The 26,330-nt window shown below is 44.1% G+C and overlaps 1 protein-coding gene across 2 annotated transcripts in view; it reads left to right on the forward strand.

Moving 5' to 3' along the window:
* LOC106583503 (phosphatidylinositol 4-phosphate 3-kinase C2 domain-containing subunit beta) overlaps window positions 1-26,330 on the forward strand; it is a 63,656-nt gene that overhangs the window by 29,117 nt on the left and 8,209 nt on the right. For both annotated transcript variants that reach the window (XM_014167762.3, XM_082967621.1), the window contains exons 12-27: window positions 1,964-2,086; window positions 4,382-4,552; window positions 4,624-4,732; window positions 7,438-7,580; window positions 11,467-11,655; window positions 12,072-12,165; window positions 12,272-12,366; window positions 13,072-13,360; window positions 13,465-13,557; window positions 13,729-13,858; window positions 20,305-20,441; window positions 20,586-20,755; window positions 20,979-21,135; window positions 21,260-21,369; window positions 21,649-21,850; window positions 22,232-22,356. In XM_014167762.3, the coding sequence (XP_014023237.2) occupies window positions 1,964-2,086; window positions 4,382-4,552; window positions 4,624-4,732; window positions 7,438-7,580; window positions 11,467-11,655; window positions 12,072-12,165; window positions 12,272-12,366; window positions 13,072-13,360; window positions 13,465-13,557; window positions 13,729-13,858; window positions 20,305-20,441; window positions 20,586-20,755; window positions 20,979-21,135; window positions 21,260-21,369; window positions 21,649-21,850; window positions 22,232-22,356 (2,337 nt within the window). The remainder of the gene's footprint in view (window positions 1-1,963; window positions 2,087-4,381; window positions 4,553-4,623; window positions 4,733-7,437; window positions 7,581-11,466; window positions 11,656-12,071; window positions 12,166-12,271; window positions 12,367-13,071; window positions 13,361-13,464; window positions 13,558-13,728; window positions 13,859-20,304; window positions 20,442-20,585; window positions 20,756-20,978; window positions 21,136-21,259; window positions 21,370-21,648; window positions 21,851-22,231; window positions 22,357-26,330) is intronic.

Consider the following 26,330-nt stretch of genomic DNA (forward strand, 5'->3'; position numbering starts at 1 on the left):
TCTCCATATCCTCTCCCCTTCTCCATATCCTCTTCTCCTTCTCTCTTTCCATCACCCTCCATCCCATTTTCACTTCTCTTACTTTTCCCATCCTCTCTTCCATCTTCTACCCTTTTTCCTCCCTTTTCCCTACCCATCACATCCCTCCCTCTATATTGACCTGAGTGAATTCAGTTCAGGCCAAACCCTCCCCCTGAATCTCCATGAATCTGTCTTCTCTCAGCACCTGCCCTTTCCTCAATTCTCCTCTGGCACTGCCACATATGCAGGGGTATATGCACTGCCATCCCACCATTCCCATACATTCTATACTTTACTCCTTACCCTACCCATTCCCCCACACTCACCCTGCAGCCCTATTGCCATTACCATTGTCTCTGCTCCTAGACTTTCCCCTGTACCCTCCCTATCCCCACCGCCGTCTATGGCCCTCCTTCACTCCCCCACCCCCTTCCAGCCACATGAATGGTCCGCTCTGCTCCACCCACTCCCCTCTCCAGACCCCAGTTGGCTGACTCCTTTGTCTCCCCCTGAAACTGATGCTGGCACGTGATTGATTGACAGCCTGGGAACCCTGCCTAACCTTTGACCCGAAGGGGCGGGGCAGAGCTCTGGCTGGTCACTCGGCACCTGTCTGGCGGTTTCACATGCCATCTGTGTGTGTGAAGGTGTGTCTTTGTATGCAGGAAGACAGATCAATTGATACCAAAATATCAGCTAATCTCCCACACAATAGATATCCTCTGTATTGATAAGGTTTTCAGATAGGGATTTAGGTAGCAGTTAGGAATGTGCATATTTCCCTTTCAAGACGATTCGATATGTATCTAGATACATGGGCTCCGACACGATACAGGAACGATACGTTTTAGTTTGAATCGATTCAGTGCAATTTGGTTTGATTACAGAATGAATCAATGCAATGTTGTTTGATACGATTCGATGCACTAACGTTTTTTTTGCATAAACACATTCATTTTACATAAGTCCTTACCCTACCCATTCCCCCACACTCACAGGCTATAGCCAGATCAGAGTTGTTTCCAGTAGCTTAACTTTTATTCCGGTAAAACACCATTTTCAACATGGCAGAGATAACAATAACCTAATAAGCCTAATATCACGCAAGCCATTTTTGCATTTGAATGCTGAAGGTGCAGATGCGCAAGATCTGGAGCAGGCCGCCTACCTTGCGTTGGTCAGTGCGCAAAGCTGTGCACAGTGCTCAGTTTGACTAGGCTACTGATATTCCCTAGGGTTGTTCGGCATGCAAAATGACTTGTAGATCAATGACTCAACACAGTTACATGCTTAGTTCCACACTGAAGGAAAGGCCACATCAGTTGTCAAACTATGAGGTATTTTTGGAAGGTAGAAAAAAAGTCATATGCGCAAAATTTTAATCAGTTTAGGGTCCGATGGAGTCCTGTCTTAAACATTTAGAACGGGCGCTGATGGGGGTCGGGTAATCGTTACTTCCCTAGTAGCAATAGCACTCTACTGTAAGACAAATTACACGGTAACATTGTTACAAAATGTTATGTGAGCACCTTTTGGCTTTTCTTAGCCGAGCATTCAGAGGTTGAGAGAGCGACTAATACATGCTATTCAACATACACACTAACACACACTCACATCAGAATATACGGTCAGAAGACCAATGAAGAAATGTCTTTACTTGTTTTTCAGTTCACTTGACTCGGTACTCAGTTACTTGTAACATTAGCATTTCCAGGCGTAGTCATTATGAAACCCCATTGGCCTATCATCTACACTGAGTGTACAAAACATTAAAAACACCTTCATAATATTGAGTTTGCATTTAACCGGTCACCTCCCCTTCATCTACACTGATTTAAGTAGATTTAACAAGTGACACCACTAAAGGATCATAGCTTTCACCTAGATTCACCTTGTCACCCTGTTATCCCATTGGCTGATTTCCACTTCCTCTTCCTATCAGCTACGAGGGCTTTTTCCTGTCGTGCTCTCTGACCCATGGAGGGGCGGAGCTTTGTGCCCCCCAGCACACCAGCAAACAGCAGGTCAGCAAGTACCTGTTTCACCTGGTAGTCTGGGACCAGAGGTATGTACCCAATCACAGCCTGTCACAACAGACCTTATAGGCACCTTAACCAACCTCACAGAGATGTTCACCACTCAGTGAGTCTATGTATCCTTATATTACTTGATGCTTATCATTTAAAAGCAATATAGATATTTGCTATCCAAACAACCACTTCTAACAACATGTACTCATAACATACACATAGGCTTCCTAAAGCATGTTAGTGTTCAAGCCATCCCATTCTAGTACCAGGTGTTCTGTTTGTCCACCTACTTTCCCCTATATGTGTCTACTGGAAAGAGCTGTTGGTCATGCATGTGGGTGGACATGTGTGTACTTATTGAAGCAGATGGAAAGTGTTTACATTGTGTTGTTATTTGTGGGTTGTAACTAGTATCCTTGGCTATGTATGCAGCATCCGGTATCTATTTACTGATCTCTGTACCTCCTGTTCTTGATGTGTTGTCCCTGGGGTTATTTTAAAGATACTATTGTTGCAATATTATTTTTGCCTCTATTGTAATAATATTTTTAGTCCTCCGGTATCCGGGTGGATTTATAAAGTGTTGTAGAGAAACATGATTTTGTCAACCCGTGTAGGCCTGCCTAATGGTTCCTTCAGATGTGACAACAATTTTGCAAAACCTTGACCCTAAAACACCACTTCCCGAGAAGACTGCTTGACAGTGTCCAGCTTGTTGAAGCTTCTTGAGATGGAATAAACACATAGGCCTGGCACAAATACCAAATAGGTCATGTTTGGAGTTTGGAGTACATTGGAGTTTGGACAGGGAGTGCAGCAGGCTACAGCCTTGTAAGGTAGCCTTCCTCGAACTGTTCTTGGTTTGTTGGTTGTGTGTAAGTCTTCAATGTACATTTTTGTCTTTTTGGCTGGACGACTCATCTTAAAGTCCTACTCCATTCTCCTTTTCACCTAATTTATCACCTGATTTCTTTAACAAAAGGCACTTCTCAATAGGTGGTCCATGTGTCCTCATAACCTCATGTGTCCTTTGGGCTCCCAAGTGGCACAGAGGTCTAAGGCACTGCATGTCAGTGCTAGAGGCGTCACTACAGACCTTGGTTCGATTCCAGGCTGTATCACAACCGGCCGTGATTGGGAGTCCCATATGGTGGCGCACAATTGGCCCAGCGTCGTTAGGGTTTGGCCAGGGTAGCCCGTCATTGTAAATAAGAATTTGTTCTTAACTGACTTGCCTAGTTAAATGAAGGTTCAAAAAAATGACATGGCACAAGTTGGGGGGTGAGCCATTCCTCTTTTGTTCTCTATTGTTCCTCAAGTATCTATTCCGGGACTTCCGCCCATAGTGTACATACAGACCCCGTAACTGAACATGTTGTCTTAGTTAGCGAAGCATGCTAGCAGATCAACCAGTGGGGTTTAACTCAGAACCAATGGTGTTTGTTCATCACACTACTATTTTTAGTTGGCTCGATGCTAGCTTCTTTCATGCTAACAAGTCTTTGAAGTTTTAGGATTCCAACAGAGTTCTTAATGTGTTATTCTCTTTCATGTGGGAGACGTGTTGAAAGCAGAGGGCTAAATATAAATGGAGGGCTCCTTTACTAGCTCTAACTTTACTCTGCTGTTCAGTTACAGTGAGGGATCGTTTACTAGCTCTATAACAGTATTCTGCTGTTCAGTTACAGTGAGGGATAGTTTACTAGCTCTATAACAGTATTCTGCCTTTCATTTACAGTGAGGGATAGTTTACTAGCTCTATAACAGTATTCTGCTGTTCAGTTACAGTGAGGGATAGTTTACTAGCTCTATAACAGTATTCTGCTGTTCAGTTACAGTGAGGGATAGTTTACTAGCTCTAACTTTACTCTGCTGTTCAGTTACAGTGAGGGATAGTTTACTAGCTCTATAACAGTATTCTGCTGTTCAGTTACAGTGAGGGATCGTTTACTAGCTCTATAACAGTATTCTGCTGTTCACTAGCAGTTACAGTGCCACTCCCAGACTTCTCTCTTCTAGGACAATTTGTATTTATATTATAGCTACTGCATTTCACAATTCAACTACAACTGAATCGCTCTCTCCCACTCTCTCAACCCCCCACGCTTTCTTTCCTTCTCTATTCCTCTCTTCCCCTTCAATCCTTCTCTATATCCTCCTCTCTCATTGCATTTCTCCTTCCTTCCTTCCTTCCTTCCTTCCTTCCTTCCTTCCTTCCTTCCTTCCTTCCTTCCTTCCTTCCTTCCTTCCTTCCTTCCTTCCTTCCTTCCTTCCTTCCTTCCTTCCTTCCTTCCTTCCTTCCTTCCTTCCTTCCTCTCTCTACCCTGCAGGGTGTGTTTCCCAGTGCAGATCAACCAGTTGCCAAGGGAGACCCAGCTGACAGTGACTCTGTATGCCAGTGCTCTACCACCCCCTGGAGGAGTGGAAGAGAAGGGTAGTAAGCAGCGGCGCAGCATCGAATCCCTGGGCTGGGTCACCATGCCCCTCTTCAACTTCAGACAGTGAGTATTAGTCCACAGGAGGGTGGGTGGGTGCGTGTGTCTGAGATTATGACCATCACCCTCTCCCTCAGCATCCTGACATGTGGGAGGAAGCTACTGGGCCTGTGGCCTTCCACCCCAGGAAGTAACGCTCGCTCCAGCTTCCCCAACTTCAGCCAGCCTGACAGCGTCATCCTGCAGGTAACTGACCTAGTCTCTCTCACACACTCACTCACTCACTCACTCACTCACTCACTCACTCACTCACTCACTCACTCACTCACTCACTCACTCACTCACTCACTCACTCACTCACTCACTCACTCACTCACTCACTCACTCACTCACTCACTCACTCACTCACTCACACACACACACACACACACACACACACACACACACACGGCATATGTGCGCAAGCACACAATTTTTCTCCTCTTCCTTCCTCTCTTTCTCTTATTTCCCTCTATTTATTTTTCAAGGTGTAGTTCCCTATTACCTTAGTGTCCTCCTTTTTCGCTCCCTCTCTTTTTCTCTATATCCCTCTTTTACAGCTTTCCTTCCTTTCCTCTCCGCCCTCCCTCTTCCCCACTCTCTCCGCCCTCTTTCCTCTCCAGACTGGCCTGTTTCAATAAAACATACACCGTTGCTCCTGGTCAAAAGACCAGCCTATAAAAGGCTTATTCACACGCTACAGGTACAGTAGGTTTCCTGCCTCCGTGTGTAACATGAACGTTGGCTGTCTTTTGACCCGTTTTAGAGCTGTGGAGCAGATGGGGGTTTGGACTTCCAAAGTGCTCTGTCTGTCTCTATGACCAGAATACTCTCCACACATGTTAAAGCATAGGCAGAGGGACTCTCACACACATTGGTAGTCATGCATGTAGTACACACACACACACACACACACACACACACACTACAACTGCTATCTGCAGAAGGGACCTGAAAGTAGGTCAGTTGGATCTGCTCTGGCCAAAAAACTCACCCTGGATATTAGTGCCCTGCTGTCTGCCCTCCTTTCTGACACACACGTTCTCCTCGCTCTCACTCACTCATTCTCTCTCTCTCTCTCATGCACGTAGACACAGTGTTTCTTCCCAGCAGTATTGTATTGTAAACCCATTCCCTCATGCAGTGCCAGCCCAGTGTGTGGCAGTGCCAGCCCAGTGTGTGGCAGTGCCAGCCCAGTGTGTGGCAGTGCCAGCCCAGTGTGTGGCAGTGCCAGCCCAGTGTGTGGCAGTGCCAGCCCAGTGTGTGGCAGTGCCAGCCCAGTGTGTGGCAGTGCCAGCCCAGTGTGTGGCAGTGCCAGTTGGCCTGTGACGCTGGTTCCCAGTGGCTCTTTGTCTCAGTGCTGTGGGCTGCGTTAAAATGGGATCTGTGTGTGTGTTCTATTGCAATCGGTCTCCTCGTTAATGTGGCGACATCATTTGAGGCTTCATACTTCATCACTGATGGCAGAACAACATATGCTTACACACACACACACACTCCCCCAGCATCGCATAAGACATATCTGGGGCCTGGCATACATCTGTCACTCATTAATCCGAATCTCTCTCTCTCACTCTCTCACTCACTCACTCACTCACTCACTCACTCACTCACTCACTCACTCACTCACTCACTCACTCACTCACTCACTCACTCACTCACTCACTCACTCACTCACTCACTCACTCTCACACACACCCACTGCCCCAACATCACATAAGACACATCTGGGGCCTGGCATTCATCTGTCACTCATTAATCCGAATGTAACCCCCTCTTTCTCACACACACATTTTCTTCTGCACACCGTCAAACATTTCAATGCCAAAACAAACTGACTGGATAATACATAAGAATTGATTTTCTATCTGACCTAATTTTGGTTATATTCCTCTGTCTTCCTTCTTCCTAAAGGCTTTCCCTCAGTGGCCTGCCATGACTTTACATTTCTTCTCTCTTGGCTTTTCATGTTATTTTTTCCCCTCCTACTTTCCTTGTTAATTCCTCACTTAATTCTGTTCCTCTCCTCTCCCCCAATCCCCCCTTCCATTTCTCCCATACACCCATTACCTTGTCCAGTTGCTCTATAACAGTATTTTTACTCTCCATACACCCGTTACCTTGTCCAGTTGCTCTATAACAGTCAGTATTTTTACTCTCCATACACCCGTTACCTTGTCTAGTTGCTCTATAACAGTCAGTATTTTTACTCTCCATACACCCGTTACCTTGTCCAGTTGCTCTATAACAGTCAGTATTTTTACTCTCCATACACCCGTTACCTTGTCCAGTTGCTCTATAACAGTCAGTATTTTTACTCTCCATACACCCGTTACCTTGTCCAGTTGCTCTATAACAGTCAGTATTTTTACTCTCCATACACCCGTTACCTTGTCCAGTTGCTCTATAACAGTCAGTATTTTTACTCTCCATACACCCGTTACCTTGTCCAGTTGCTCTATAACAGTCAGTATTTTTACTCTCCATACACCCGTTACCTTGTCCAGTTGCTCTATAACAGTCAGTATTTTTACTCTCCATACACCCGTTACCTTGTCCAGTTGCTCTATAACAGTCAGTATTTTTACTCTCCATACACCCGTTACCTTGTCCAGTTGCTCTATAACAGTCAGTATTTTTACTCTCCATACACCCGTTACCTTGTCCAGTTGCTCTATAACAGTCAGTATTTTTACTCTCCATACACCCGTTACCTTGTCCAGTTGCTCTATAACAGTCAGTATTTTTACTCTCCATACTCGATGAGTGTGTATTGTGTATACATATCTGTGAGAGTAACAATGATTATAAATCAAACCATATTTAGTTATTGAAGTACGTTTGCCTCATCACAACACTTCATGCAGATTCTTGGTGTTGTTGTTAGTGTGACCTCTGACCTCTTTCTCTAGGTGGACTTCCCAACGTCGTCATTTGAGGTGGGCTTCAGTACCCCCCCTCCTGCAGAGTTCAGCCCCCAGTATGACTTCTCCAGACTGGACCAGCACAGCCAGAGACAACTACAGGACGTTCTGCACAAGAAGTCACTTTTCTGGTGAGACAATTATTCTGGCTGGCCGTCTGTCTGGCTGGCCGTCTGTCTGAATGGTTGGCTGTCTGGCTGTCTGTTTGGCTGACTGGCTGTCTGTCCATCAGTCTCGCTCTCTCACACTACCTTTCTACTCATTCTCTCCATGGGATGACAGAACAGCCCTGTCAGACTAACATAGTCATCCACTGCATCATTATAAAGTCACTCTTACACTGCATTAGAGCAGTAAGAGTTGTTGTGTACTGTATGTTCCTGTGCAAGTGTACAAACCCAGCATCGTAGCGTTCAGCTGTATAAGTTCTTAAAGGGTGTTAATGGGTTGGTAGTGGACAGAACAGGAAGAGAGACAGGAGATATATGGGCAGTGTGGTGCTCTGGGGATGGTATTGGGAGGGGGGATGGGGAAAGAGAGGAGTGGATTTTAGTTGATGTCATAGCAGCAGCTGGTGGTGAATCTGCCCCAGATGATATTATACCCCCATCCTTTTTCCTCTCCCCTCTATTCTCTCCCCCCTTTTCCTCTCTTTTCCATGTGTGTCTGTGTGGGTTTGTTTTGGGGGGGGGGTTTACTATCCTTGTGGGTATCAGAGTCCTTAAAAGGATAGAAAACAAGGAAAAAACAGAAGTGGGGATATTTCGCCAGTCCCCACAAGGAAAAAACAGAAGTGGGGATATTTCGCCAGTCCCCACAAGGAAAAAACAGAAGTGGGGATATTTCGCCAGTCCCCACAAGGAAAAAACAGAAGTGGGGATATTTCGCCAGTCCCCACAAGGAAAAAACAGAAGTGGGGATATTTCGCCAGTCCCCACAAGGAAAAAACAGAAGTGGGGATATTTTGCCAGTCCCCACAAGGAAAAAACAGAAGTGGGGATATTTTGCCAGTCCCCACAAGGAAAAAACAGAAGTGGGGATATTTCGCCAGTCCCCACAAGGAAAAAACAGAAGTGGGGATATTTCGCCAGTCCCCACAAGGAAAAAACAGAAGTGGGGATATTTTGCCAGTCCCCACAAGGAAAAAACAGAAGTGGGGATATTTTGCCAGTCCCCACAAGGAAAAAACAGAAGTGGGGATATTTCGCCAGTCCCCACAAGGAAAAAAGCTATTTTAGGGTTACAATTCGAGTTAGGAGTTCTGTTTAAGTTATGGGTTTGGGTTTAAGGTTAGGGTTAAGGGTTAGGGAAATAGGATTTTGAATGGGAATCAGTTGTTTGGTCCCCACAGTATAGTGTTTAGTCCATTAGACGTTGTCATAGTTTATGATCTTTCTTGTGTGTTGTAAGAGAGATGAGCAGAAGCATGTTTATCTTGGACCAGAGTGGGTTTTGATGTTTACTTCCAAGCAGGATTCTGTAAATGGGGCTTTGGAGCGTGCCTTTGAAAGATGGAAGGAAGGGGGAATGTGCTGTTTGTGTTTTGATGTTTGTTCAATGTTTACCTTGTGCCTTTCCCTCCACTCTCTTGACCTCTAAATAACCAGGAATGTCTTAATGTCAACCTATGAGGCTTTTGACTAGAATGTGCACTAGGGCTGGACGATATGGCCAAAATATCATATCACAGTATTTTTCACAGTTTTTCATGTTTTTGAATAATACAAGTTTTAAATGTGCTTGTGTGTGACCCAAGGGTGGCAACACAGACCCATCGATATCACTTAAAATGTATTTCTCCATTCTGGTTGTTTTATACTGTTCAATTAAACTTCAACCAACTTTTTCAGCATTTTCATAAATTTCTGCATTTCCTACGCTAACTTAAGATCATTTCCACACTGCCACGTAGGGCTGTGCGATATGGGCAAAAAATCTAGGTCTTATTTTTTACCAAATGTTGCAGTTTAGCCACAATTTGCTTACAAAAGACAAACTAACTGTTTGCAGATGTAAGAAACACAAACTAATAGTGTTAGCCTGTGGGGCGGGACTAGGCCTGTGGGGCGGGACTAGGCCTGTGGGGCGGGACTAGGTCAAAAGCGGCATGGAGCGTGAGAGAGAGGGCAGAGAGAGGTGACTTAAGTAGCGGAGTAAGCTATAAAAATGGACATTCCACACAGCGTATCACATTTAACAAGTGAAACATTCAAATACCGTTATAGAAGGCAAAGTAAAAACCAAAACTGGTCCCTGCATCAATACCGGTATAAAGGAAAATCCGGTATACCTCCCAGCCCCAATGTGCACACATTCAAAACTTCAACAAATGATGATTAATGGTCAGGATCAGTTTAATATTACATGGAAAAACACTAGATTTATCATTGTTGATGAATAATTCATTAAAGAAAAGTATTTCCACATAAGTGTACTGGCTTCAGTACCTTCCAATATCAGGCTCCAAGTGGGAAGTTGATCAGATGAGCTCATCCAATAGCAACAACTGTTGTCCAGCTGGATCAACCAATCCCGACAGTGACACAGTATATTCAGCCAATGGAAACAACCGTACCAAGGATAACCCATCCAATAGTAACAAAGACAAATCTTTTTCCAGCCCTCTGCTCTGTGTGTGTCTGTTAGAGAACAGAAACCTGAGTCTGTTGATTGAGCCAGGGATTCAAACATACACATATGAACCTGTCTGTTGATTGAGACAGGGATACAAACATACACATATGAACCTGTCTGTTGATTGAGACAGGGATACAAACATACACATATGAACCTGTGTCTGTTGATTGAGACAGGGATACAAACATACACATATGAACCTGTGTCTGTTGATTGAGACAGGGATACAAACATACACATATGAACCTGTGCGTGTATGTGATGACTATGAATCTACTATATGAATTGATACTGTTTATTCTCCCTTCTACCAGTCACTTGATCTCCCTTTATTTTTCTCCCTCATTATCTCTCTCTCCTTTACTCCCCTTTTCTGTCTGTCACTCTCTCTCCTTTACTCCCTTTTTCTGTCTCTCTCTCTCTCTCTCCTTTACTCCCTTTTTCTGCCTCTCTCTCTCTCTCTCTCTCTCTCTCTCTCTCTCTCTCCTTTACTCCCTTTTTACTGTCTGTCACTCTCTCCCTTACACACCTTCCAAACATTGTCTTTTTTTGTGTTTGCCTATTTCAAATTTAACGATTGTTCTTTATTGGCGTAACCATGTTAGAGTGAGTATTGCCAAAGCAAAGAGAAACAGAGCAGTGTTATCGTGACAGAACAAAGAGGGCATTGATACGTGTTGGCCACATTTATACGAGGGTTATCTATCTCTTAATCTGTAGTAGATAGGATTGATGAAACGGTAAGAATATGCCAAGGCCCACGTAGAATGTGATTACAAGCAGCAGTAGTTCCTGGTTTTTGGATTTCGTCGTTGATCATTTGGAAAATCAGGATTGGGAGAAGGCTGTGCTTAAACTGGTGCGGTGATTTTCAAGCCTGTGTGCGGATGATAAACGCTTTCCACTAGATTCCACAGCCACGAAGTCAAAATAGGCTGTATTGTAAAAATTCCTGAAAGCATAAACTTTGGCCATGATAAACACGGGTGAAATTAGCGAAACAGAGGGGTTTGGCCGATAGTTTCCGTTCACGAGAGAGGAGACTTCACTTCCTTTATTCACACAAAGGTAATCACAATTGTTAACAGTATTCCCCCAGAAGTTAAACAGGAAATTACAAACTTTCGCAAAATAATTTTACTTCTGGGTAACCAAGATTATCTATCTCTTTATTACAGTGGAGAGAGGCCATCTAATGCTGCTGAGATCAACACCAAAATACCCAGTATTTCCCCCTTTATTTCCAACCTTTTACCCCTCCCTTCTCTCCATATCCCCCTCTTTCCCCCACTCTCAAGCTAAATATTATGTGAGCTTATATTTATTCTCGCTGTCTCTCTCTCTGTGTCTCTTTGTCTCTTTCTGTCTCTGTGTGTCCAGGTTGACTCCAGAGGACAAGCGTCTGTTGTGGGAGAAGCGTTCGTTCTGCCAGTCAGAGAGTGGTGCCCTGCCCCTGGTGCTGGCTAGTGCCCCCTGCTGGGAGTGGGCATGTCTGTCAGACATCTATGCCCTGCTCCGCCAGTGGGCATGTCTCAACCACCACCACGCACTGGGCCTGCTGCATGCCGCGTAAGGGGACGGTGTGTTTGCATGTGTGTATGTGGTTGCCAGGCAATGGTTTCTGGGGCAACACTTGCCAGGGAAACAGTCACTGGGCAATTGTCGCCAGAAGACCTGTGGTCACAATTCAACCTTGTCGTGATGTGTTCAGACTGGAGGTGTTCGTGTGGACCACAGACATGCTGTCAGTTTGGGGTCATGGTCAGAGATGGGAGTGGACCTGACAGGCTTAGAATCCTGTTCTGGAACATAAATACCATGAGTTCACAACCAGCAGGGCAACATGCATGACATCACATGCATCATCCTCTTTTAAACATGACAGTTCAATGATTAATGAGGTCCAAGCATTTGTTTGATCTCTGAAATATTTATTTATTTTGGATTGAAACAATATAATGCCAAATGTATTGAATGTGTATTAGGTTCCCTGATCAGGAGCTGAGGCATACTGCAGTACAGTGGATGGACTCTATCTCTGACCCTGAGCTGCTGGACTTCCTACCACAGCTGGTGCAGGTAACACTGTACCAATGCCTTATGATTACCATACAAACACCTCATTAGAGGGCTATGTGGAGCATCTAACCAACTCTCTCAATCGGTCTCTCTCGCTCTCTCGCAGGCTCTGAAATATGAGTGTTACCTGGACAGCCCGTTGGTGCGTTTCCTGCTACGGAGAGCCATAGGGGACATGCGCATCGCACACTATCTCTTCTGGTGAAACTTACACACATATCAGCTCATGCATCAAGACACACTCGGCCTTCCTTTTGTCTTCACACACAACCTGATGTAGGCTCACAGACACACACAACCTGATGTAGGCTCACAGACACACACAACCTGATGTAGGCTCACAGACACACACAACCTGATGTAGGCTCACAGACACACAACCTGATGTAGGCTCACAGACACACACAACCTGATGTAGGCTCACAGACACACCACCTCTTAACATAGACATGAGGCAATTCATCACTCACATTCGCTCACAGAAACACCCAATAAAAAGTGAAGTACAGCATTCCATACATGACAATGCTGTAATGTAGGACAATGTCATTGATGCGTTGTCTTCAGTAGGTAAAACATGTTTCCACCTGCTGGACAGATTGGGAAATACTTAAACAAACTTACTGGATGATGCATAAACAAATATTCTTAAAAATGAGTTAACACGATTACATCAGGGCCCATATTCATAAGAAGTAGGATTGCTGATCTAGGATCAGGTCCACCCTGTTAACCATTATGATTTAAAGGCTAAACTGATGCTAGAGGAGTACTCTGAGATGCTTCATGAATACGGGCCCTGAACACAAAGTACACCTTTGTTAAATACTCACATTTATAAATGTACACAGTACTGCACAGTGGACCACATGAACAATAGTCAAATACATTTCCTCTCTCTCCCAGGTTGTTGAAGGACACTCTGCAGGACAGTCAGTTCAGTGGGAGGTACCAGCACCTGTTAGCAGGCCTGCTGTGCTGTGTGGGTCGGGGTTTCCGAGAGGAGTTTGACAGACAGTGCTGGCTGGTCACCATCCTGGCTAAAGTAGCCCAACGTGTCCGGGACACCTCTCCCTCCAGCAGACAGGCCATCCTTCGGGAGGGACTGGAGGAGGTCGGGCAGTTCTTCTCAGTCAGTAGCAGCTGCCGTCTCCCCCTCAACCCTGGCATGCTGGTCAAAGCCATCAACATACAGGTGTGTGTGTGTGTGTGTGTGTGTGTGTGTGTGTGTGTGTGTGTGTGTGTGTGTGTGTGTGTGTGTGTGTTTTATTCCTGTCTGTGTGCGATCTTTGTCTGCAGTTGTGTTCCTACTTCAACTCCAACGCCGTGCCCCTCAAACTGTCCTTCCAGAACCTGGATCCTCTGGGAGACAACATCAATGTCATCTTCAAGGTAAACATTTCAAACACCGCTGAATCAGAGAGCCACTTAAGACTACTGAGATGCAGCCACAGTTGTGCACATTTTACTCTACTGAATCAACAAACCACTTAAATGTGCCTTTCTGAAACCTTGTTGACCTTTGACCTCTGACTGCTGTATCTTCTGACCTCTGCTCTCAAGTCAGGTGACGACCTGCGCCAGGACATGCTGACCCTGCAGATCATCCGCATCATGAACAAGATCTGGATCCAGGAGGGGCTGGACATGAGGATGGTGATCTTCAGATGTTTTTCTACCGGACGAGGCAGAGGTAAGGAGGGAGGGGGAGAGAGCGAGAGGTTCTTGTTTTGATTGATTTAATAAAGTGATTTACGTCTGCTCTATACCAAATTAGCATACCCCCTGAGTCTCTTCCCTGTTTTACCTCTGGTAGTTTGGTGGATGGGACTACTAGCTCTCTGTAACTTAGAGGGCAACCAGTGGGTCCATATTACATTTACATTTACGTCATTTAGCAGACGCTCTATACCAGAGCGACTTACATATCCTCTTTACCATGTTTCTTGTAGGTTGACAATGTCTATAGGATGACAATGTGTGTATTTCTGATTTCTTTGGGGAAAGTAGAAGAAGCTTTTTCAGTCACCTCATTGAGTGCTGTGGCCTGCCTTTCCTGCTGTGCTCTCACGTCATTTTTGCCTGTGTGTATTATTATCAAATCAAATTTTATTTGTCACATGCGTCGAATACAACAAGTGTAGACTTTACCGTGAAATGTTTACTTACAAGCCCTTAAACAACAGTGCAGTTCAAAAATAAAATATTTACCAAGTAGACTAAAATAAAAAGTCATAATAAAAGTAACACAGTAAGAATAATGAGGTTATATACAGGGGGCACTGGTACCGAGTCATTGTGCGGGGGTACAGGCTAGTTGAGGTAATCTGTGTGTAGGTGGGGGCGAAGTGACTATGCATAGGTAACAAACAGCGAGTGTACAAAAGGGAGGGGGGGGGTGTCAATGTACATTTTCTGGTGGCGATTTTATTAATTGTTCAGCAGTCTTATGGCTTGCGGGTAGAAGTTGTTGAGGAGCCTTTTGGTCCTAGACTTGGCGCTCCGGTACAGCTTGCCGTGCGGTAGCAGAGAAAACAGTCTATAACTTGGGTGACTGGAGTCTGTGACAATTTTATGGGCTTTCCTCTGACACCGCCTATTATATACAGTTGAAGTCGGAAGTTTACATACACCTTAGCCAAATACATTTATATAAATACATTTAAAACATTTATTCACAATTCCTGACATTTAATCCTAGTAAACATTCCCTGTCTTAGGTCAGTTAGGATCACCACTTTTATTTTAAGAATGTGAAATGTCAGAATAATAGTAGAGAGAATGATTTATTTCAGCTTTTATTTCTTTCATCACATTCCCAGTGGGTCAGAAATGTACATACTCTCAATTAGTAGTTGGTAGCATTGACTTTACATTGTTTAATTTGGGTCAAACGTTTCAGGTAGCCTTCCACAACCTTCCCACAATAAGTTGGGTGAATTTTGGCCCATTCCTCCTGACAGAGCTGGTGTAACTGACTCAGGTTTGTAGGCCTCCTTGCTCGCACACACCTTTTCAGTTCTGCCCACACATTTTCTATAGGATTGAGGTCAGGGCTTTGTGATGGCCACTCCAATACCTTGACTTTGTTGTCCTTAAGCCATTTTGCCACAACTTTGGAAGTATGCTTGGGGTCATTGTCCATGTGGAAGACCCATTTGCGACTAAGCTTTAACTTCCTGACTGATGTCTTGAGATGTTGCTTCAATATATCCACGTCATTTTCCTTTCTCATGATGCCATCTATTTTGTGAAGTGCACCAGTCCCTCCTGCAGCAAAGCACCCCCACAACATGATGCTGCCACCCCTGTGCTTCACGGTTGGGATGGTGTTCTTTGGCTTGCAAGCCTCCCATTTTTCCTTCTAACATAACGATGGTCATTATGGCCAAACAGTTCTATTTTTGTTTCATCAGACCAGAGGACATTTCTCCAGAAAGTACAGTCTTTGTCCCCATGTGCAGTTGCAAACCATAGTCTGGCTTTTTTATGGTGGTTTTAGAGCAGTGGCTTCTTCCTTGCTGAGCAGCCTTTCAGGTTATGTCGATATAGGACTCGTTTTACTGTGGATATAGATACTTTTGTACCTGTTTCCTCCAGCATCTTCACAATGTCCTTTGCTGTTGTTCTGGGATTGATTTGCACTATTTGCACCAAGGTACGTTCATCTCTAGGAGACAGAACGCGTCTCCTTCCTGAGCGGTATGACGGCTGCGTGGTCCCATGGTGTTTATACTTGCGTACTATTGTTTGTACAGATGAACGTGGTACCTTCAGGCGAAATTGCTCCCAAGGATGTACCAGACTTATGGAGGTCTACAATTTTTTTTTCTGAGGTCTTGGCTGATTTCTTTTGAGTTTCCCATTATGTCAAGCAGAGAGGCACTGAGTTTGGTAGGCCTTGAGGTAGGCCTTGAAATACATCAACAGGTACACCTCCAATTGACTCAAATTATGTCAATTAGCCTCAGAAGAAGCTTCTAAAGCCATGACATCATTTTCTGGAATTTTCCCAGTTGTTCAAAGGCACAGTCAACTTAGTGTATGTAAACTTCTGATCCACTGGAATTGTGATTAAGTGAAATAATCTGTCTGTAAGCAATTGTTGGAAAGATTACTTGTGTCATGCACAAAGTAGATGTCTTAACTGACTTGCCAAAACTATAGTTTGTTAACAAGAAATGTGTGGAGTGGTTGAAAAAAGAGTTTTAATGACTCCAACCTAAGTGTATGTAAACTTCCGACTTCAACTGTAGGTCTTGGATGGCAGGAAGCTAGGCCCCAGTGATGTATTGGGCCAATTGCACTATCCTCTGTAGCGCCTTACTGTCAGATGCCGAGCAGTTGCCATTGTTGGGGTTCATTTCCTTGATCCTTGTCAATCATTGGTGAAATTAGCATTATGACAATATCTTTAATTAAATAATTCAAAAACCTTGATTAATGCAATTGCAGACAGAAGTTGACAACAGAAACATAACGCATGTTTCCAAGTAAGTTCTGCATCAATGAAAAGGTCCCATGTTATTTTATCAAACCCAAAATCCAGCCCTCGTGATGACATTGCCTACGTCATTATCTTTTACTCATGAGACCAAAACCATGCCTACACAGCTATATAAACAAGGCTCTTAGTGTGTTATCTAAAAGCTTAGCAGTAAATGTCCAAAGTGATTTATAGTGGATTGTCTGAGTAGTCTTATCTCCTACACTCCCCTGCAGAGTTCTGTCTCAGTCACACATTTCTCAGAGGGGTCTCTTTATGAGAGAGAGAGAGAGAACTAGAAAACAACTGTGGAACAATATTAAAACCTCATAATGTATATATATTGTTAATCTGTGGTCTAGGACCCTATACATGTAAAGAGGGAGGGGTCTTATTAGCCCTCCCCTTCTATTAATACAACATAAGCATAATCAATTATTCTAATACATCAATCATTTGGTACAGCCCCAATCATGACCCGTAGGTGAACTTCTAACACCATACCAGGCAGTGATACAACCGGTCAGGATCCTCTCAGTGGTGCAGCTGTAGAACCTTTTGAGGATCTGGGAACCCATGCCAAATCTTTTCAGTCTCCTGAGGGGGAAAAGGTTTTGTCGTGCCCTCTTCACGACTGTCTTGGTATGTTTTGACCATGATAGTTCGTTAGTGATATGGACACCAAGGAACTTGAAACTCTCGACCTGCTCCACTACAGCCCCGTCGATGTTAATGGGGTTGTTCGGCCCACCTTTTGCTGTAGTCCACGATCAGCTCCTTTGTCTTGCTCACATTGAGGGAGAGGTTGTTGTCCTGGCACCACACTGCCAGTTCTCTGACCACCTCCCTATAGGAGCAGCATACCACCATGCATACCACCCTGCATACCACTGCTGGCTTGCTTCTGAAGCTAAGCAGGGTTAGTCCTGGTCAGTCCCTGGATGGGAGACCAGATGCTGCTGGAGGTGGTGTCGGAGGGCCAGCAGGAGGCACTCTTTCCTCTGGTCTAAAAAATATCCCAATGCCCCAGGACACTGCCCTGTGTAGGGTGCCGTCTTTCGGATGGGATGTTAAACGGGTGTCCTGACTCTCTGAGGTCATTAAAGATCCCATGGCACTTATTGTAAGAGTAGGGGTGTTAACCTTGGTGTCCTGGCTAAATTCTCAATCTGGCCCTCAAAACCATCACGGTCACCTAATAATCCCCAGTTTACAATTGGCTCATTTCTCCCCTGTAACTATTCCCCAGGTTGTTGCTGTAAGTGAGAATGTGTTTTCAGTCAACTTACCTGGTAAAATAATGAATAAATAAAAAAATAGCTGTCTCATTGTTGTTGGTCGTCAGTGAATTTAATGATGGTGTTGGAGTTGTGTTTGGCCACACAGTCGTGGGTGAACAGGGATTACAGGAGGGGACTAAGTACACACCCCTGAGGGATCCCAGTGTTAAGGATCAGCGTGGCAGACGTGTTGTTGCGTACTCTTACCACCTGGGGGCGGCCTGTCAGGAAGTCCAGGATCCAGTTGCAGAGGGAAGTGTTTAGTCCCAGAGTCCTTAGCTTAGTGATGAGCTTTGTGGGCACTATGGTGTTGAACGCTGAGTTGTAGTCAATGAACAGCATTCTCACATAGGTATTCCTTTTGTCCAGGTGAGAAAGGGCAGTGTGGAGTGCGATTGAGATTATGTGGCTGGTTGACCAGAGTTGGTGCTCAGATTTATTTTTGTATAATTTATTTATAATTACTTTTAAAGCCAAGAAGAAAAATTATCTTCAGGCTAAACATTATTTTCAGGTTTCTGTTGTTCTTCTTTTGCTGGTCATTAGTTTGCCAGAGCATTTGCTGTATAGTCCTTGCGATAAGAATCTTTGGTTGTAATTTGGTCCAAAATCAGGTTGTAGGTTTGGAGTTTTGATTTGGAGTGAAGGTTATGTTGTGGAGGGTAGTAACCTGTTTATGTCCTTGTGAAAAAATCAAAGTTTATCCAACTCTAAATCTATCTCTTTGTAAAAAAAAAAAAAAATCTGAAAAAGTCTCTCTCTCTCAATTCAAAGGGATTTATTGGCATGGGAAACATGTGTTTACATTGCCAACGCAAATGAAATTGACAATAAACAAAGGGAAACATTACACTCTCAAAAGTTTTTTGACATTTCAAATGTTGTATTATTGGCTATGTACAGTGTTGTAATGTGCAAGTAGTTGAAGTATGAAAGGGAAAATAAATAAACCGATAAATATAGGTTGTATTTACAATGTTTGTGCTCCTCTGCTTGCCCTTTTCTCATGGCAACGGGCCACACATCTAGCTGATGTGACTGCACACTGCAGTAGTTTATCAATGTTTGATTTGTTTTCAAGTTCTTTGTGGGTATGTTTGATCTGTGGGGAAATACACTATATATACAAAGGTATGTGGACATGCCTTCAAATTAGTGGGTTTGTCTATTTCAGCCACACCTGATAGGTGTGTATAAAATCGAGCACACAGCCATGCAATCCTAATAGATAGAATGGCATTACTGAAGAGCTCAGTGACTTTCAACGTGGCACCAAGTCAGTTCGTTAAATTTCTGCCCTGCTAGAGCTGCTCCGGTCAACTGTAAGTGCTGTTATTGGGAAGTGGAAACGCCTAGGAGCAACAATTGCTCAGCCACAAAGTGGTAGGCCACACAAGCTCACAGAACGGGAGCCCCGAGTGCTGAAGCGAGTAGCGTGTAAAAAATCGTCTGTCCTCGTTTGCAACACTCACTACCAAGTTCCAAACTGCCTCTGGAAGCAAAGTCAGCACAATAACTGTTCGTTGGGAGCTTCATAAAATGGGTTTCCATGGCCGAGCAGCCGCACACAAGCCTAAGATCACCTTGCGCAATGCCAAGCGTTAGCTGGAGTGGTGTAAAGCTTGCCACCATTGGACTCTGTATCAATGGAAACACGTTCTCTGGAGTGATGAATCACGATTCACCATTTGGCAGTCCGACTGACGAATCTCGGTTTGGCAGATGCCAGGAGAACGCTACCTGCACCAATGCATGGTGCCAACTGTAAAGTTTGGTGGAGGAGGAATAATGGTCTGGGGCTGTTTTTCATAGTTCAGGCTAGGCCCCTTTGTGCCAGTGAAAGGAAATCTTAACGTTATAGCGTACAATGACATTCTAGGTGATTCTGTGCTTCCAACTTTGTGGCAAAAGTTTGGGGAAGGCCCTTTCTTGCTTCAGCATGACAATGCCCCTTTTCCACAAAGCGAGGTCCATAGAGAAATGGTTTGTCGGTGTGGAAGAACTTGATTGGCCTGCATTGAGCTCTGACCTCAACCCCATTGATCACTTTTGGGATGAATTGGAACACCGACTGCGAGCCAGGATTACTCGGCCAACATCAGTCCCTGACCTCACTAGTGGCTAAATGGAAGCAAGTCCCCGCAGCAATATTCCAACATCTAGTGGAAAGCCTTCCCAGAAGAGTGGAGGCTGTTATAGCAGCATAGGGATAACCAACTCCATATCAATGCCCATGATTTTGAAATGAGAAGTTCGACGAGCAGGTGTCCACATACTTTTTGGTTATGTAGCGTATGTGTCTCTCTCGCCCTCTTTCTCCTCTCTCGCTCTCTCTCTTTCTCGTCTCTCTCTTCTCTCCTCTCTCTCTCTCAGGTATGGTGGAGATGATTCCCCAGGCTGAGACTCTGAGGAAGATCCAGGGGGAACATGGAGTGACTGGTTCCTTTAAGGACCGCCCCCTGGCTGACTGGCTACAGAAACACAACCCCACAGAGGACGAGTATGAGAAGGTCAGACACATGTGCACGCATGCACAAGCTTTCACTCACTCATGCACACACACCCACTCGCCCACTCTCTCAACCTCACACCAACACTCTCTCGTCGTACACACTTTGACCTGTAACCTCTGACCCTGTGCTGTGTCCTGCTAGGCTGTTGAGAACTTTATCTACTCGTGCGCAGGCTGCTGCGTGGCCACCTACATCCTGGGTATCTGTGACCGCCACAACGACAACATCATGCTAAAAACCAGCGGTCACATGTTCCACATTGACTTTGGCAAGTTTTTAGGACACGCCCAGATGTTTGGCAACATCAAACGGTGAGCCCGGGAGGGCCCTAGGAAATGTATGCCCAACTTCAATTTCTAATCTAGATGTAGTCCCTATTGCGAGGACAGAGGAACGCAACTTTTACCACTGTCTTTGGTTTTGGTTTAGTCTTTTTCTGATTGGCAGGCAGACAGCTGGTTCTGTTCCTGTTGGAAGAGACCAATGGCCCTGTGTTCTGATTGGTATTTATCTGTGTGTATTTGTGATTGGCAGGGACCGTGCTCCGTTTGTGTTCACCTCTGACATGGCCTATGTCATCAACGGAGGAGACAAACCTTCCAGTCGTTTCCATGACTTTGTGGACCTGTGCTGTGAGGCCTACAACCTCATCCGCAAACACACACACCTCTTCCTCAATCTACTGGGACTGGTACGTATACATCACACACACACACACACACACACACACACACACACACACACACACACACACACACACGTGTGTGTGTGTATGAACGCACACACACTGATGTCTTCCTTTGTGTCCTGTATAGATGTTGTCGTGTGGCATTCCTGAGCTGTCAGACCTGGATGATCTGAAGTATGTCTACGACGCCTTGAGACCTCACGAGTCTGAGGCTGACGCTACAATGTACTTCACCAGGTACACGCACACAGTATATTCTATAGTTTTTTTCTTTAATTAGGCAAGTCAGTTAAGAACAAATTCTTATTTATAATGACAGCCTAGGAACAGTGGGTTAACTGCCTTGTTAGACAGATTTTTACCTTGTCAGCTCGGGGATTACTGGCCCAACGCTCTAACCACTTGGCTACCCGCTGCCCCTATATAGACTTACAGTATAAACCGTACAGTCATAGACTGGTCTCTTGTCTGACTCATCTCTCACTTTCTCTCTGTCCCTCCTCTGTCCCTCTCTAGGTTGATAGAGTCCAGTCTGGGCAGTGTTGCAACTAAGTTGAACTTCTTCATCCATAACTTGGCCCAGATGAAGTTTGCCTCATCCGAGGAGCATCCTGTCCTCTCCTTTGCCCCTCGGGTTTACACCCTCAAGACGGATGGACTCATCCGCAACCTCTTTGTCTGCCGACACATACGAACGTACAGCTCCAGCAAAGGATACGTAAGTCTACAGTCATATACACCTACAGTCCTCGTAAATTAAACCTATGTGAATATCTACAGTTACATGTTCATATAGGCCCAGCAAGTGATATGTCCACTATACTACATACGCACATACAGCCCCAGCAAATGATACAAGAATACATAAGTCTAGTCATACAATATACTACGTATACACACACAGCCCCAGAAAATGAATGCTATGTAAGTCTACAGTTAGCTACACACACATGCACCTACACTTTAGTATAAGCCCAGCAACAAATACAAAAGACAAACTGTCTCTCCCAAATCCTAACCCACAGCCTGTAAAGGATGCATCACGTAAAGCTGGAGTCATGTAAGATCAACTGTATAGTGTGTGTGTCTCTCCCCCCAGGCGTTTGTGGTGAAGGTGGAGCGAGAGGGCCAGCAGGGGTCAGTGTTGGTCCAGAGGAGCTTTGAGGAGTTCTATGAACTACACAGTAAACTACGCCTCGTCTTCCCCTCATCCAAACTACCCAGGTAACACACACCACACACACACACATTGATCATGTACAGAACATCACCCTTCTCTTGAAACAACAACAACAACAGTAACTAGTAATAGAGGAATAGTAATTTTAGTGATAATCATTGGAATCTAAATGACTGTAGGAAATGTCACTGGTATCTATCTGTAACTATCCACCTCATTTTCCAACACTTTTAAAACACGGAAGCCAAACGCGGCAACTATGGATACAACTTCCTCTGCGCTCGCACATTATCGTAATTCATATGTGCGCCACTAGAAATCCCTGTATTTACCTGTTTCTGTTAGCTGATACATCATGACAGAATACACCATATTATTGTCCTGCTAATGTGTCTGGACCTTGTAAACTGCAGCGAAAAAACCCAGAACTGATCCAAATGGTTTTTCCAATCAGGCAGGCTAGATGGAGTTATTTCTAAATGAACATGCATTCTATGGTAGAAAATGGCAAGATGATGTTTTAATACTGTTTATACATGGAATAAGGTTTCTCAGTACTGTCTCATCTGTGTCTGTGGGACTGAGTTGGGCCTCTGGGGGTGGCGCTAGCAATTGATTTATGATGGCTTGGTGATAGAACCTACAGCCTGCAGTCCATTGAATGATTAGTGTCTGTGAAATGCTGGCCTGTGTGCCAGGACCAGGTGAACCCTCCCTCCAGTTTCTCTCACATGCAGATGAACACTGGACTTGTTGCATTAGTATCTGTGTGTTAAGGAGTGTGAAACTGAGAAAATAACCCTGTATAAACAAGCAGTAAATGACCTAGAGACAGAAACCTGGCACAATGTAAATCTTGCTGTCTGTTGCTTGATAGCATAATGAACCTTTGTATAATTCTACACATGTTGTTTGTCATGAACATTCAGGAGGATGCACTTTGCTATAAAGAGCTGTAACCCAAATCTGCTCGTTGGGCTCTCAACGATTATCCATGGGTGGTCGTTGACCAGCTCAATTATTGCAATTCTTAATCGATAATAAAGGTTGATTGTTTGAAGAAATAACAAAGTCTCTCTCACTTGGTTAGAATTTCCACCACAATTCAAAAAGCCAGGCTTTTGAGCAGTTGTTCAAATGACAGGCTATTCACTGCCGTTTACATCCTAGACTAGAGTTTTGTTACTCACTTGAGAACAATAATAACATTCTTCATTACATTGTGTTGTAGCCTCAGTAGGATACATTTCTTGTCCCTTAAAAAACTGAAACAATATGGTGTGTTTTCTAGCCGTTAGCTGGGGACTGGGAAGGAGCGCTCAGCACAGCCTCAGGAGCACACATAGTATAGGCAGCTACCTAGGATTTCTTTATCTGATAAACCTTTTTTACTTTCGCTGTGTAAATTGACTGGATATATTCACTTGCAGTGTGAAGCCTAACATTGAGCTAATGAATTATTGGCTAATATGCATCCACTTCTAACTTAGTCTACAGCCTGTCTGTCTTCACTGTTTTGCTGTGCAATTATGCACCTGGCCTTTTCACTGCCACAGCTATTCCTTTGAATTATTGTAGAGTCCCAGGAAAAGCCAGACTACAAAAGCTTGTTGGACACATTTCAACGTATTTTCTTTAGCCTACTAATAGTCTGTTGGAGGAGAGATGCACTCTTGCTGGCTGACTGTAAAATAGGCTACAGCATTCACGGGTAGGGAGTTGGAAAGGAGAAGTTCATATTTTACTACAGTAGGCCTATCTTAACACCAGGCTACATCCTGACAAAATACACCGTATGAGTCACCTGCTAATGTACCTTTCTAGACCTTCTAAACTGTCAAGAATAGACCCAAATAGTTGCATACTCAGGCCTAGGCTGTTGGCCTATGCAGTTATTTCGGCATGAGCAGTTATTCAAATTAGCCTACATCACATCAGTTTACAGCATATGGACAATAATTGTGTACTCACTTGATAACAATAATACGTTCCTCATTGCACTGTGTTGTTGTAGCCCAGGTATAATAATTGTATTGTCTAAAAACGTAGGCCACAGAGCACAGCCTGGAGGAACCCACTACAGATCTGCCATTTCATAATCTGTCAAATTATTTGTCTTGCACTTTGACAGGTAAATATTTAGCCTATAGCCCTAATATTTAGCTTCTTACTTTGGCTACACATCACTAGACTCTCTTCCAGCTATTTCCGTGTACAACAGGCTATTGGCTATGCAAGCCTCTCCACAATAGGCCATTTCTCTTCTCGTAAAATCTCAGGAATAGCTACAAAAGATACAGTAGGACATTTCATTTTTTATGCTAGGCCTAATAGCCTATTTGGGGAAAGAAGCAGGCTTGGTCTTGCTGAATGTAGAACAGGCCTACAGCATAGAAAAATTCACTATGACTATGACAATGAACACACGGAATTGTCTGAACCTGTATCTCTCTGTTAGAGACTCCATGAATGGTCTTGTTACCACCTTATTATAAGCAGTGGCATGTGTGGATCAGTTGATTGACAGGTGTAGGACTGCAGAATGATCAACTATGACATTTCCTCTTGTGTGGATGCTCACCAGCGTTTTATAGTTATGTAGCCTATAGTTTATCATTACAATTATGGTTATAGTTATTGGCTTGGTGTATTGCCCGGGCCTTAACTCTGACAATATAACTAACGTTATTATCACAACAGAACTAGCCTACCAGTAGGACTAGCAAACGATAGCGATCTTAAATTAAATCAAATTACACTTATACTTGTTTATTTTATTTTTATACTAAAGGAATTGACTTTCAAATCATTTCCTCTGGCAAGTTTTCCACCGGCGCGCTGCAGTAGGGAAGTAAACCGGAAGTGAAATCCATCACTTCCGTTATTTGGCTGTGCCCATAGAAATGTTTGAAAATGAGGTGGATACTAACTGTAGTAACTGTAAAGTGAAATCATAGCAATGTCCTTTGATCAGTGGTGGAAAACGTACCCAATTGTCATACTTAAAGATTTCATTTATCCCTTATTTTACCAGGCAAGTTGGCTGAGAACACATTCTCATTTACAGCAACGACCTGGGGAATAGTTACATGGGAGATGAATGTGCCAATTGTAAGCTGGGGATTATTAGGTGACCGTTGTTTTTATGTGAATAACTCACATCGGAGAGTTTGGTAAAGTTCAAGCATAATCCTTTACTCAGGTATAACATGTTACAGGTCACGACATTCTAATCAGACACTCATAATGCACCTGTTTATATATCCTAGATAGGTGCCCCACTAGTGCCATCTCTGGGTTGGCATTATGCCCATTAACAACCATGATGGTATGAGGGCCATATTGGGAATTTCGCCAGGACACTGGGGTTAACACCCCTACTCTTACGATAAGTGCCATGGGCTCTTTAGTGACCACAGAGAGTCAGGACACTCGTTTAACGTCCCATCCGATGGACAGCACCCTACACAGGGCAATGTCCCAAATCACTGCCCTGGGGCGTTGGGATATTTATTTTTAGACCAGAGGAAAGGGTGCCTCCTACTGGCCATCCAACACCACTTCCAGTAGCATCTGGTCTCCCATCCAGGGACTGACCAGGACCTACCTTGCTTAGCTTCAGAAGGAAGCAAGCCAGCAGTGGGACGTAGGGTGGTATGCTGCTGGCAAGTTACCTTAATAGAAAATTAGTCAAATAAAAGTGAAAGTATTTGGTTTTGGTTTTAAATATACTTAAGTATCAAAAGGAAATGTAATTGCTAAAATATACTTAAGTGTCAAAAGTATAAATAATTTCAAATTCCTTATATTAAGCAAACCAGACGGCACAATTTTCTTGTATTTAAATTTTTTCTCCCCAATTTTCGATATTGTCTCATGGGTCTTCCCGAAACATGACCCGCCAAACCGTGCCTACTTAACCCGGAAGCCAGCCGCATCAATGTGTCAGAAGAAACACTGTTCACCTGACAAACAAGGTCAGCCTACAGGCTCCCGGGTCACCACAAGGAGTCACTAG

The sequence above is a fragment of the Salmo salar genome, chromosome 22 (assembly GCF_965601325.2).
Source record: "Salmo salar chromosome 22, fSalSal1, whole genome shotgun sequence".
NCBI lineage: Eukaryota > Metazoa > Chordata > Actinopteri > Salmoniformes > Salmonidae > Salmo > Salmo salar.